General features: G+C 39.0%; 1 protein-coding gene and 1 pseudogene across 1 annotated transcript in view; both read right to left on the reverse strand.

Moving 5' to 3' along the window:
- Positions 1–10135: 10135 nt before the first annotated feature.
- Positions 10136–10385, reverse strand: LOC100956285 (annotated as a pseudogene).
- Positions 10386–10436: 51 nt separating this feature from the next.
- LOC105887086 (endoplasmic reticulum aminopeptidase 1-like) overlaps positions 10437–14997 on the reverse strand; it is a 67817-nt gene continuing 63256 nt past the window's right edge. Inside the window, exons 2-3 of the mRNA XM_023513900.1 lie at positions 14064–14184; positions 10437–10583 (exon numbers count right to left, since the gene is read on the reverse strand). Coding sequence (XP_023369668.1) covers positions 10437–10583; positions 14064–14184 — 268 coding nt within the window. The remainder of the gene's footprint in view (positions 10584–14063; positions 14185–14997) is intronic.

Consider the following 14997-nt stretch of genomic DNA (forward strand, 5'->3'; position numbering starts at 1 on the left):
AGGTGCCGAGCCAATATCTCTTTTTTGTACTGAACATAGCATAATCGTGGGGCTTTGTTTCTCTGGCTGTTAGGATTATGCTTCATAGAATTCAACTAAAGCATTAACTAGGATTCTTCTAATATTATCTTTCTCTGTATGATATATAACCAGATAAATTATAGGGAAAGGAAATATGCTATTTTGTTCAACTTACAGTCTGTGCTAGCGTGGGTATAATAAATTAAGTCATGATATTTGTACATAGGAGGTAGTCATTTAAGGTACTTGAAGGCTTGTACTTCCTGAGCAATTACCCTGTCATTTTAAACTGGGACTTTAGGCAGGAAGCTAATGTTCATAATCATGTGTATTCAGCAAACACTATATATTTTAACTTTTCTTTAGCCCAAAAAAGTAGTCTTGATGAATATGTGTCTATTTATGTCTTTATTTTCAAACCTTCAGAAAATAGAATCAGAACTGAAGATGGGAGGGACAGGCTTTATTCTTTGAGTCTGATGGAAGAAATATCATTTCCTTCAACCTCCTCTTTTCCTTTATGGCCTTCAGACTTGGTTGAATTGGAAAAGTAGAGACTTTTCATACAAGACTAATTTGATAAGTGAATTTGATAAAGTCAAGTGTGGTAGGATTAGAGACTTTAACAGTTGTGCTTATGTATGGTGGAATGAGGCACTCAGGACCAGGTAAGCTGCAATGGGAAGTTTCTAAGACAATCCAGGAAGAATCAGATGCCTGCTGATATTTTAGACACACTGTATTTCCTAGAACTACCATTCTGCATAAGGTCCTCAGTTGAGTGTTATTACCCATCTTTTATATGTATTGATTCTCTGAAGATAGACAACCATATTGTGTTGAGGAACACAAATTGTAAAAATACAGAAGTATTAATCAATCACTAAGCACAAAAAAATTAATGCCCAAACTCCCCTCCCTGTGACAGCAATAATGGTGTCTGTCTACATCTTTGTCAGTGAGTGCCTATCCAACACTATAATTCAGTTTGATTGCACAATAAAGGTGCAATATTCAAGATTTACAGAGTGGCTCGGCGCCTATAGCTCAACCGGCTAAGGCACCAGCCACGTACACCTAAGGTGGCGGGTTCGAATCCCCAGCCCGGACCCGCCAAACAACAATGACGGCTGCAACCAAAAAACAGCCGGGCGTTGTGGCGGGCGCCTGTGGTCCCAGCTACTTGGGAGGCGGAGGCAGGAGACTCGCTTGAGCCCAGGAGTTGGAGGTTGCTGTGAGCTGTAATGCCACGGCACTCTACCCAGGGGGACAGCTTGAGGCTCTGTCTCAAAAAAAAAAAAAAAAAAAAAAAAAGATTTACAGAGTGACCTGGAAGACCTGCTTGAATTTCCTACATAGGCAATAAAAGGCAAGGCTGTGAAGTTTGGGTCAGAAGAGAACAGTGACGTGGTTATGTGAGATAGGCTTTGAATAGATAAGGAGCGATCTGAGAACCAAGTTGAGGAGAGCAGCTGGGAAACAGAAAAACATCTCTGACATGAAATGTGAGTTTGAAGAGAAGAATGTGCTTAGAAAAGATATTTCTTCTACAAATTTTTATTTCAATTCAGTATGAGGGTACCAATTTTTAGGTTACTTTGTTCTCCCTTCCAAGGTAAAGTTCAGGTTGTAGTTGAGCCCTTCACCCTGGAGCATGCAGTACACCCTCACCTTTTAGGTGAAATCCTGCCAATTGCCCTCCCTCCTTCCGCCAGTCATCACCCCTGAACCCCCTTCCCTCTTCCCTGCCCCTTGCTAGACTACATTTGTGTTTTATCGTTCATGTGGATGGGTAATTGTTTGTATATTGGTTTCATATTAGTATTGAGTCCATTGGATTCTTTTTTTTTCTTTTTGAGATGCTTTATTAAGAAGAATGTGTTTCAACTTCATCCAGTAAACATAAAAGATGTAAAGTCTCCACATTTTCTTACAGCTGAGTAGTACTCTGTGGTATACATATGCCACAGTTTGTTAATCCACTCTTGGGTGATGGGCATTTGGATTGCTTCTACAACTTGGCAATTTTGAATTCAGCTGCACCCAACATTCTGGTGCAAATGTCTATGTGGCAAAATGTGGTTTGTTTTTCTGGGTAAATAACTAGTAATAGAATTGCAGTATCAAACAGAAGGTTGACTTTTAGTTCTTTGAGAGTTCTCTATACTTCTTTCCATAAAGTTATACTTAAATATTTTATCCAGTGTCAATGATGAGGGGTGTGGGTCCAGTTTCAGTCCAGTTGCCCCAGCACCATTTATTAAATAGGGATTCTTTTCCCCAGTGAATGTTTTTGAATGGTAATATGTGGCTGGGTTCTCTCTTGGTTCTCTATTCTAGTCCATAGATCTGTGTCTCTATTTTTATGCCAGTACCATGCTATTTTGATCACTACATACTTGTAGTATATATAACCTACAGTCTGGTAATGTGATGCCTCCAGATTTTTTTTTAATTTCTAATTATTGGATTGGCTATTCAAGGTTTTCTCTAGTTCTGTAGGAAACAAAGTACTATTTTTTCAAGTTCTTCAAGGTATGACATTGTTGCTTTGGTGGGGATTGCATTAAACCTGTAGATTGCCTTAGGTAGTATAGACATTTTAATGATAGTTATTTTTCCTAGTGGCGAGCAGGGTAGGTTCCTCCATTTGTTAACATCTTCTGTTATTTCTTTTCTCAGGGTTTCATAGTTCTTTTTATAGATGTCTTTCACTTCCTTTGTTAGATATTTTAAAGTATTTCATTTTCCTTGTAGCTACTATAAAAGGTGTAGAGTCTTTGATTTTATTCTCAGCTTGACAGTTATTGGCAGATAGGAAAGCTACTGATTTATGGGCATTGATGCTGCTACATTCCTTCATCACTTCTAAGAGCTTTGTAGTTGAGTTGCTGGGGTTTTCCAGCTATAAGATCATGTCATCTGCAAAGAATGAGAGTTTGACCTCCTCTGCTACTACCTGATCTCATCCCAATACCTTTGATCTCTTTCTCTTGCCTTGTATTGGCTAGGACTTTCAGCAGTATGTTGAACAGCACTGGCAACAGTGGGCATCCTTGTCTAGTTTCAGATCTGAGTGGAAATGCTTTCAATTTTACTCTATTTGATATGATATTGGCTGTGGGTTTGTTGTAGCTGGCCTCTATCAGTTTAAGAAATGACCCACCTAAGACTATTTTCTTAAGTGTTGTTATAAAGAAAAGATGTTGGATATTGTCAAAAGCCTTTTTTGCATCAATTGAGAGAATCATATGATCTTTGTTTTTTATTTTATTTATGTGATGAGTTACATTTATGGATTTACATATGTTGGATGAAACTTGCATCCCTGGGATAAAGCCCACTTGATCATGGTTTATAACATTTTTAATGTGTTACTGTATTCTGATTGCTGAGATCTTATGGACTATTTTTGCATCAATTTCCATTAATGATATTGGCCTATAGTTTTGTTTTGTTGTTGAGTCCTTTCTTGCTTTTGGAATCAGGGTGATATTTGCTTCATAGAATGTGTTGAGGAAGATTCCTTCCTTCTCCATATTTTGGAATAGATTGTGCAATATAGGTAGTAATTCCTCTTTCAAGGTTTGATAGAATTCTGGTGTGAAACCATGTGATCCAGGCTTCTCTTTTTTGGAAAATTTTGTACAGTTGATGCTTTTTTAGTGCTTGATACAGGTCTATTCAAAATTTCTAATTCTTTCTGGCTGAGTTTAGAAAGGTGGTGTGATTCCAGGTATTGGTAATTTCCTCTACATTTTCATATATCCAGGTATGGATTTTTTTGTAGTAATCATTGAGGATCTTTTGTGTCTGTGGTATCTGTTGTTTCTTTTCCTTTATCATTTCTGACTGAAGTTATTAGTGATCTTTTATCTGGTTAGTCTGGCCAAGGTTTTATCAATTTTATTAATCCTTTATTTATCATTTCTGACTGAAGTTATTAGTGACCTCTTCTGGTTAGTCTGGCCAAGGTTTTATCAATTTTATTAATCTTTTCAAAGGACCAACTTTTGGTTTCACTTTTAGTTTCAATTTCATTTAATTCTGCTCTAATTTTGGTTATTTCTTTTCTTCTGTTGGGTTTAGGGTTGGATTATTCATCCTTTTCCAGTTGCTTGAGATAGCCCATTAGTTTGTTGACTTGCTCTCTTTCTGCTTTCTTGATGAAGGTATCTAATGCCATAACTCTTTCCCTTAGGACTGTCTTTGCCGTATCCCACATTTTTCGATTGTGGCTTCATTCTCACTTTGTTCAAGAAATGCAATGATTTCTTTCTTAATCTTGTCTTTGACCCAGCTGTCATTCAGCATAAGGTTCTTTAATCTCCATGACTTTATTTGGGTATGATGATTTCTGTTGCTATTGAGTTCAACTTTTATTACGTGATGGTTCAAAGTGTACAAGGAATCATTTCTCTTCTTTTGAATTTGTTGAGGTTAGACTTGAGTCCTAAGATATGATCAGTTCTAAAGGATAATCCATGGGCTGATAAGAAGAATGTGCATTCAGTTTTGTTAGGATGAAATGTTCTGTGTATGTCTGTTAAGTCCATTTGTTCTAGGGTCATGTTGAAGTTCATTCTTCCTTTTTTTTCACATTAATGTGAGGATACAAACAACTAGGTTATAATATTTGCATTTGTTAGGTAGAGTCCCTCTCGTAGTTATGTCCTGCACCCAAAAGGTGTGGCATATACCCCTTACATTGTGCCCATTGACTGGGAGCACATCAACCCCTTTGTCTTCTCCCCTCTGTCCCTCCCTCATTCCCCCTTTCCCCAACTTGAATTGAATTGAAATTTTCTCTTATGTGGGCATGTATTAGATCATCTACTGGCTTCATATTAGAATTGAGAACATTGGATATTTGATTTTCCATTCTCGTAATACTTTACTAAGAATATGTATTTCAACTCCATCCAGGTTAAAGCTGAGTAATGTCTTTTGTGTGTATGTACACACCACATTTTCTTTATCCATTTGTCTGTTGAGGAACATTTAGCTTATTTCCTTATAGAATACCTTACAGGATAAAATTGGGAGGGAACCAAATAATAGAGGCAGAAACACTAGCAAAAATGCAGTTCTTATTAAGAAGGCAATAATGGGAAATTATATTTAAACTAGAAATGTAAAGAAAGAAAAAAAGAAAACTCTAGAGGCAAAATGTTGAAATAATTTTTTTAAAAAAACAAAAACAAAGCACTATATATCTTGATGAATATTTCCTGGACAACAGGTGATCTTCTGAGCTATGAGATGTTAATCACAATGCTAATACAGCTGTATGAGATGGAGACTGGAGGCCTGTGCTGAATTCTCAAACCCCACAGAGTTGAGAGCCTAAATCTCTCCTCAGCCCACTTAAAAGACACTTTAAACCATTAACCTTGGCTAAGCAAAAGTTTTCCCAGGAAAGCACTTGTTGCTGGGATCTCTCCTGAAGTGGCTGCTTATCCAGTGTGCCAAAACTGGTCTCACTCTATGCACCTGAGGGCCAAGGCTTCAAGGCAGTCCTATACTGCCAAGCACTGAAATCTCCGCTCTTCCCCAGAATCTCAGTCCCGGCCTTTGGCGCTGCTCAGTCACTAGTTCACTCGCCCAAAATGTTCCAACCCAAGCCTGGCTCTGTGACCCTGAAGGTGGAGCTTGCAGGGGCGGTTCTCCCACAGTGGCTGTGCATGGCCCACAGCCAAACAATATTAGCTTCGTTCTGGCTCAGTGGCTCAGTCTGAGGCCCTAGACAACACTTAAAGTTATTCGCACTCTCACTCAAGTTCTCCTAAGGTAGTTCAACCAAGTGCCCAAGTCCAAAAACACAAAACAGCCCACAGGGAACACCTTCCCTATTTGCAATCTCACTGCTATTATAATTACAGCTGTGGCAGCCAGAGCCTCAGACCAAAGAAACGGATTACACATTTCTAAAATATATTTTCAGTGAGGTCATGCAAAAAGGAAAAGACAGTGCCTCTGACATACTTAACACTCTGATGATCTAACTATAGTTAGGAGTTTTACTTAAGAATAGTATGTGTGTATCAGAGAGCCAGAGAGAGAGAGAATAAATCATTCCAGTAGCTGGATTGGCCTACACACCAAAACTTCTCTTTGAAGTTTAAATGAGAATTCATTTAATAAATCTATGAGTCATCTAATAAAAGCTGCAGTGCTAATTCCAAGGCACACATACACACAGAGCATTTACACAGGTGACATACATGCATGCACCAGAGAAATTTCTTAACTAACAGCTGTCCTTGACTGAGCTTTACATTCATGATCTCATTTAGCATTTGTCACCACCCTGCAAGGTGTTGGGATCTTCATTTTACAGAGGAGGAAACCAAGTCTCAGATGGAGTGCATAGACGTGGTGGAACCAGAATCTATCCCCAATGTACTTGCTCTTGGTGTCATGCAAGTCACAAATGGTTGCTAAAGAGTTACATAAAATTATTGTACACAGCTATCATTTAATTAAAAAAAGAGTTGTATAAAATATGAACATGGGCAACACATTTTGATGAACATGTGCTGATGGTTTTTATCTGAGGTGACAGAATAATCTGAATTTTCTATTTTGAAATCAGAACTCCTATTTTTCAGTGGCAATTAGTGGATTGACTTCATTTACATGATACTAAAACAATATACCTAACACTCAGGACCAGAGGACAGGTGTTCATGCCAAGAGCTATCTTTTCATTACCCAAACCTTGAAGTATTCCATCCTCTATATAAAGAGGTGTTCTCTTAATTTGCAATTACCCTAGCCTAAAACTATACTGATTGCTTCCCTGAGAGCTTAGTAAGTTCCAAATCTGGAGAATCTCACACCTTAAATGTCTGTCCAGTTAGATCCCACAATCCTAGTTTCTGTCAAAAATCTGTTCTCCCCACACATTCAGAAAACATGAATGAAAAAAAAGGTCAAAGAGAGGGTAGTAATAATGGACAGGCCACAGTTACACCAAATATGTCCAACTGGAAGCCATTAGCTAGAAATATTTTATCTTGAGTCTTACACAAAAACATATGGTGAAGATTTTCCCATTATCATCCCCAACATAGTAAGAAGCAATAGTTTCTAATCACCACTCACTCTGAAGCATTGCATCATCTTTCTGTGCAAACTCATAACCTGTTAACATGCAAATTCTGCTCTAGTTGCTGTGGCAACTAGATTGAGGCCCAAGATTCTGAGTCTCTGACAAAGCTCCCAGATGATGCTGAGTCTGCAGACCCATGAATCACACTGAGTAGTAAGATCATATATGACTTCAATCCATCAGCCGCTTGCCTCGACCCCCATAATTAATGTCATACCAATAAGCCAATCTCAACAGATTAAATACAGATTGACCCATTTCTTGATCTTCAGGGTCCCCTGGGTGTCACTGTTCTGCTCTTGCATCAACCTTCTTATCCACCTACATTAAAATGGTGATGGTCTGTATGCAGAGGGTCTGCCTCCTTCAGAGCTCAGTACTTTTCTTTTTAAAAAAAAAAACAATTGTTGGCTGGGCACAGGGGTTCATGCCTGTAATCCCAGCGATTTGGGAGACTGAGGCAGGAGGATCATTTGAGAACAGGAGTTCAAGGCTGCAGTGAGCTATGACAGTGCCACTGCCCACTCTATCCTGGGCAGACCCCCATTTAGTTCTAGAGGCAGATCCCACAGTGGCAGCTACAGCGCAGTTCAGGTCATGGCCCATTGATCAGTTTATTCACACATTTCTATGGAGACTGGATTATCTGTTCTCTATGACAGCAGCTGTACACAAAAGACATTCAGAAAGAATTATGTTAAATACCTAATGTCCATTTATGAATGTTAACATATATATACATATATATATATATAACTAATATTTCCTCAAATATTTCATTTTCTCAAACAATAAAAACCTTTCAAAATGCATTCTAAAACATGAAACCTAATGCTTTAAAGAAATAGTTTTTCTTACAAGAAAGAAGACAAGGTAAAAATTATAACATATGTGTAGCCTATATCCCATTGAAGTGATATCAGTATAGTTTAACTATACTTTCCAAAGGTGTGAGTAAGCTTGTACCCAGTGGGCAACTTCATGGGCCACAGTCATTGTGATAGCAAGCTTACTTGATGCAGAAGACGTATGGAGAAGATTCTCCATAAGTTTTCCATTGTGCCAAACTGAAACTCAGGAATAGCAGCAAGATCTTGGGAAGCACTTACAGAATAATGCTATCAGTCTCTCAGGTACACATCCCCTAAATGCACTTCATGGTTAGGAACGGGTCTTAGGACAGAAAGCCCGCACAGAGCCATGAAGCTCTAGACTGGGAGAACCTTCCATAACGGAGAAAAGGGGGCTCAGTTACTCAGGGCCACTTTGCTAGCAACACAACAAAGTCAGACTTATGTCTCAGGCCTCCTGCTCCATTTCTAACTTTCTTTTTTATTTTTTTTTTTTTCATTTCTAACTTTCCGACGTAGAGTTTGGGGCACTGAATGATGTTAACAATCATTCCAATAATCCACTCTATTTTAGATGCCCAACACCAACATATAACTAAAAACTCAGACAAGAGTTCTAAGGGTTTATACAAGAAAAAAAATCCAGATTTTCTAACATCATATAAGTTTTTTCATTTAAAAATCTTACCAAGTATCTTCTATGTCCCTGCCAAGCATGTGGAGGTAATGAAAAAGCATATCCACTTCCCTGTGCTGTTTGCCCACTAATCAAATTAGAAGGCAAAACAGTCCCCCTGCTCTGTGCCTCAGGAAGTGTATTAAGATGTGTCATTGGAAGGTCACTGCACAGATCAGAGGTGAGGAAATGCTCACAGGGTAAACCAGATGTCTGACACGTGCTGAGATTATAATACAAGGGCTACTGAGATAAGTGTGGGGTGCAGCAATTATAGTGATCTATAATATGACCAGCCTCCTGGTGCCATGTGACAATATCTGTGTAAAATCTCAACCTAGTTTGGGTAGGGGATACGGTATCCTGAAATAATCCTCATTAAGTTCTAGAAGAGTCACTGCAGCACCCAGGACATAATCCGCTTGATGTACCTTGTCTGGCACAGTATATATGGAAACCTAAAAAGAAAGGCACAGGAAAGGTATTTAAATATCTGAGTAGCTTCCTCCCGCCACCGCATCAGACTGACATTAATGCCTTCACACTGGGGGATGTTGTCACCGATATAAAGAGGACCACTGGGAACCCCATTTCTTATATTAATGCTAACTTTTCCTGATCAATTCCACTTCTGAAAACCTACTGGTCACACACACAAATTTTTCTTCAATGTGTTCACAAGGTAGCAAAAATAAAAGGAAGACTTAGAGGCCAAAGTTGAAGTGACAGCCAGGTTTTACCCTGAGGGCACTAGTACAACACAGCTGGACTTGAGCTTTGGTTCCTATGGCATTGAGGGGCTCAGGGGATAAGAGGCAAAGTCTAGGGCCTGCCCCAAGTGGGAAATTTAATAGGACATACCCCTGCATAAAGCTGGACCTTGACGGCCACACCCCTAGAAGGGTAAATTAGAAATAACCATTCCTTTCTCCAAGCTGGCTGCTCTATCTTCCTTCCTGCCCATAAGCAGAAACTACCTGCTCAGGTATTCAGTAACATTTACTTCCAAATTGTAGAAGGCTATAACTGGAAGCAACCTACAAGTTATTGCAGGGTCCAGTTCCAGTTTGGAAGTACTTATACCTTCCAAAGAAGTAAGAGCTAAGTTCCAGAGGGAGCCAGGCCAAGGTTGGAGAGCCAGGTCACGATGGAGCCAGGACCATGACGCAGGCTAGGCCAGGCCCCCTCTGCATCACTGTTATGAGAGCCTCACTGTGTAAGTGGGCATCTGTCACTCTAGGGTGACCAGCCATCGGATTTGCCTCAGATTGAGGGTATTCCCAAAACACAGACTTCCAGTTTTAAAACCAGGACAGCCAGGTACACCAGGACAAGTTAGTAGGTCACCCTATGTAACAATCATAGGCTCATCTTGACTCTGCTCTTTTTTTTTTTTTCATTAACCAGGGATATTTTCCTTTCTTTAATAAATTATAAATACTTTTCCATTTATTAAAGCTCATTAAAGAACTCCCAGTATTATTTAGTCTTCTCCATTCTTCAGTAATTACATATTCACACAGCAGGGCACCATTTCATATCTTAAATCCAAGGGCTCTCATACACGCCTATGGGCCTCAATGAGGTGTCCACAGTGTTCTCCTTTCTCTATCACATACACATCGTGCGCCTTCTTGGTCTCTGGGCAGGCGCAGCAGGGCTTCAGTGGCTTCTTTTCCTAAGACTCTGACGGGGCAGTGCTTGCAGCCACCACACTCAGCATCTTTTGCGCCAAAAGTAGCTACCTACACCAACACTCTAAACTCTAGTAGCCTCAGCAAGTGCCGTTGACTCTGTTCTTGGCAATCTTGCTGACAGACTCAAAATCTGACATAATGAAGGCCACTAAATAGGTGCTCATCTTCACAATGACATTAAAATGGTCCTCTAAGAGTGCTCTAACACTAGTCACAGATTTCACCTAAAACCAGAATAACTCAAATTATCAAATAATCCACTCATCCTATACACCAAACATGCATTATAAAGAGACATTTCCTAATTACCAGACATAATATTGAAAATAAATGGCATGGCATTTATGTAATTACTTTAAAAGTTCTCTTTCTAGTAGCTAACTGTAATTTAGCTATTAAAGTCAAACCATTCTCAATTTCTTTTTTTATTGAGATATAATTTATGTACTATAAAATTTACCATTTTATTTTCTTGTAGTATAACATCTTTTTTTTTATTAAATCATAGCAATGTACATTAATACTATCAAGGGGTACAGTGTACTATTTCTGTATACAATTTGAAGTACTTTCATCCAACTGGTTAACATAGCCTTCATGTCTTTTTCTTAGTTACTGTGTTAAGATATTTATATTCTACATTTAGAGATTCACATATATGCTTATAGGATGAACCATAGGTGTGATCCCACCAATCACCCTCCCTCCACCCACCCTCCCTCCTCCCCTCACCTCCCTCTCCCCTCTTCCCATATTCCTGGGCTAAAATTGAGTAGCTCCACTGTCATATTTTAAAGATCTTGAAAAAATAATGCTTCATTTTATATGGAATCAGAAAAAACCTTGAATAGCCAAGACATTACTCAGAAATAAAAACAAAGCAGGAGGAATCACGCTACCAGACCTCAGACTACACTATAAATCGATAGTGATCAAAACAGCATGATACTGGCCCAAAAACAGAAAGGTAGATGTATAGAACAGAATAGAGAACCAAGAGATGAACCCAGCTACTTACCGTTATGTGACCTTTGACAAGGCAATTAAAAACTTTGAGTGGGGAAAAGATTCCCTATTTAACAAATGGTGCTGGGTGAACTGGCTGGGGACCTGTAGAAGACTGAAACTGGATCCACACCTTTCACCACTAACTAAGATAGACTCTCACTGGATTAAAGATTTAAACTTAAGACATGAAACTATAAAAATACTAGAAGAAAGTATAGGGAAAACACTTGAAGAAATTGAGCTGGGCGAAAATTTTATGAAGAGGACCCCCGCTCGGGCAATTGAAGCAACATCAAAAATACTGGGACTTCATCAAATTAAAAAGCTTCTGCACAGCCAAAAGCACAGTAAGTAAAGCAAGTAGACAGCCCTCAGAATGGGAGAAGATATTTGCTGGTTATGTCTCCAACAAAGGTTTAATAACCAGAATCCACAAATTTACCATTTTAAAGTGCACAACTCTGTGGTTTTTATTATATTTATAAAGTTATACAACCATCAACACTCAATTTCTTTTAAATAATCCAGGTGATTGCAAACTGATTCATATTTAATACATGTGGATTGGCCACACGGATGGGACAAGGTAAAAGTAGGATTGCTGGTTTTGCCAAGATGTGGTCCACTTGTCCTTAAATATACACATTTGAGACTTACCTGGAAAATATATAACCCAGTATTACCTAAGCTTCTGTTTTTCTCCACGATTAAAAGTCATCTATAGATAGGTCTGATCCTGCAAAGCCTCCTCCAACATCAGATCCTTGGGATCAGCTCGGGAGTAGCCTTGTGGGTAAGAATGGGGTTGATGGAGGTACAGTCCGAGGTCTGCTCCCCAAAAAGAAAGTCTAATACCTCTGCAACAAGAATCACTGAGGTGAAATATTGGAGAACAAAAACAGCCAGAACTAGCCTGGGGAAACCACGTGAGTAGGCCCTTTTCCTGTCATCTCATTCCCATCTCTGTTGCTATCCCCTCATTTTAACACCCACCAGCCACCAGCCACAGCGCCTCGGCTCTCCATTTGGACATTCAAACCAACCACACTAGGCAACCAAAGTCTAGCCTCAAGAAATCCCAAATCATCTTTTCTTTTTAAATACCTCTGTCCACTCCTAATAAAAATGCCCATTTCTGAAGTTCTGTTAATTATTAGGAAACCAACCTGATCAAGCTAATTCACATTAAAATGATGAACTCCTGCCCAAATCCAAACACTTCCATGTTCCAAAGTTTTGTGTTTGGTTTTCCAGCCTCCAAGAAGATCATCTCTTTGAGACCCCACTGTCCTCCCCCTCAGTTCCAGGTCCATAGCCTGAGGTCAGGCCCCTCCTGTTAGATTTATGTACAAGGGGCAAGAATGCGTTAGAGAGTTTCTTGTCTTCACAGGTGGATCCTGAATCCATGTGGATTTAGAGAGCAGCATCTTCTTAGAGCTCCGGCAGATCCTGTCCCTCCCTCTGCATGCCACAAATGTCTCCACTAACCCCATTTATTCCTTCATCTCTCTCAAGTCTCCATCCCACTCCCATTCCCTTATTCCCTGATAGCTATGATTCTCTAAGTAGAAAACTCACTCCTGTCCCAGGAAGCAACACCATAATACTGGAGGAGAGGACCATATTTTGAAAATCATGTGATGTATCTGAAATTTACATTAGGAAAATAACATAATTGTTTATTTTCTTTTCATATACAAGGGAGGGAGGGGGACAAAAGTCCTTGGGTGGTAGGGATTTCCAAAGTGTGTTTTCTACAGTGGATAATTTTCAATCCTCCATAAAGAGGGTTAGAATCTTGTTTGAGATAAGGACCCTTAAGGTATTCAAAGATGGGTATAGAGTTTTAAGGTTGAGAAGTGCTGTGCTAAAGGTATGTCTGTGAGGCTCAGGGTCTCCTCATGCTAAGATATTGTTTCCCTGCCCCGGTAAAGATTGAGCTGGTCATTCTTCAGGACTCTGGGCAAAGCCTACTGTCTTGTCCATGGTGAGCTTCTCTGCACAGGAATGTGCTTCCAGGAGTTAGGGCACACTAGCTGCAAAATCACAGCCCAGCTGACACTTTGCTAAGCTAACAGAATTGGAGGATAAAGGCACTTAAGTGAATAGTTTTATTCACTTGGCACAGTCATCTCACAACTTTCAAAAACCAAAGGGAACATCTACATCTGCTTTGAAAGTAGAGGATAAAGATTTCTTTTAAGGGAAATGAGCTATCCATCACTACTTACACAATATTGTGAGAAGACTACTTTTCTTCTCCATTTCTATCTTCTCAATTTTGTGTACATGTAGTTACAAATCACAGACTGAGCATGTACTATCTGGAAATTATAGAAAATCACTTATATACTAGAAATGTGGCTTTATTCAACAAAGCATTCTCTTTAAAATCCTTTACAAATTTTATGGAAGAAAGTGAAGGTGAAAGTACTTTATGAAAGGCACTATCATTTCAACCTGACCTGAATTCTTCAAGTTTCCCTCCTATCAACATTGATAATCTGGAATATTACTGAAATCCTGTACTTTTCCCGGGTAATTTTTAACTGTTGCTTGTAACAAAAGCATAGATTGGAAATGAAAGAAAAGGAAAGTTAGCAGCTGTCCACCAGGCAAGAAAACAGGTAACCCAAATGTTAACTGTCACTAAGCTAATGCGAGCCACAGAGAATTGACCGGGAGTTTAGACTTACCAAAGGCATATTGAGGTACAAGCACTGCGGCTCCCTTCTGATCTTAATGGAGAAATTTGCATCGAAGCAGGGGAAGGCCATTCTAGCTGTAGTGAGTTCAAACTGTGTTGATGCAAGTATCCTAAAATAATAACAAGTGAAATAAAAATGAGCACAAAGCACCAGAAGCACTAAAATAAGGGCTTGTCTGCTTTTTAATTACTACAGTCACTGCAATATTGATGGATTTCACTACTAAAAAGAGTTTTACATGGCAAAAGCTATCATAAGCTCAATTAAAAGGTAAGTTACAAAAGAGGGAAAATTCATAGAAAAGTATTTAAAGAAGAGTTAACAAATAATGAGCTCTGAAAAATCAGTAATAAAATACCCCACAATCAAGTGGAATCTCAGGGAAAGATCATAAATAAGCAATTCAGAAAAGAAGAAAACACAGATAATTAATAAACATATCACAAGCTGCTCAAGTTCCTTAATCAAAGGAATATAAATTAAAAGGAGATACCATTTTTGGCCTTTTTGCTCTAAAAAGATTGCCAATATACAGCATTGGTTAGGGATGAGGAAATATAACAAGGCATCAAAGGTTGGTAAATTATTTGACTTACCAATTTTATGTCTAGGTACTTATTCTAAAATAATTTACAAGGATGTTCATCAAAGTGTGGCAGATATTGAAAAGTTGGAAAGAATTTAATTTCTACCCATGAGAGATTAAATAATTCATGCACAAACAAATATTTTAATAGTCATTAAAGTGATGCATAGTGATAGTCATGTATATAAAACATCTTCCCAGGCTCAGCGCCTATAGCTCAACCAGCTAAGGTGCCAGCCACGTACACCTAAGGTGGCGGGTTCGAATCCCCAGCCCGGACCCGCCCAAACAACAATAACGGCTGCAACCAAAAAATAGCCGGGCGTTGTGGCGGGC

The sequence above is a fragment of the Otolemur garnettii genome, unplaced genomic scaffold (assembly GCF_000181295.1).
Source record: "Otolemur garnettii isolate 467f Iridium unplaced genomic scaffold, OtoGar3 scaffold00045, whole genome shotgun sequence".
Taxonomy (NCBI): Eukaryota; Metazoa; Chordata; class Mammalia; order Primates; family Galagidae; genus Otolemur; species Otolemur garnettii.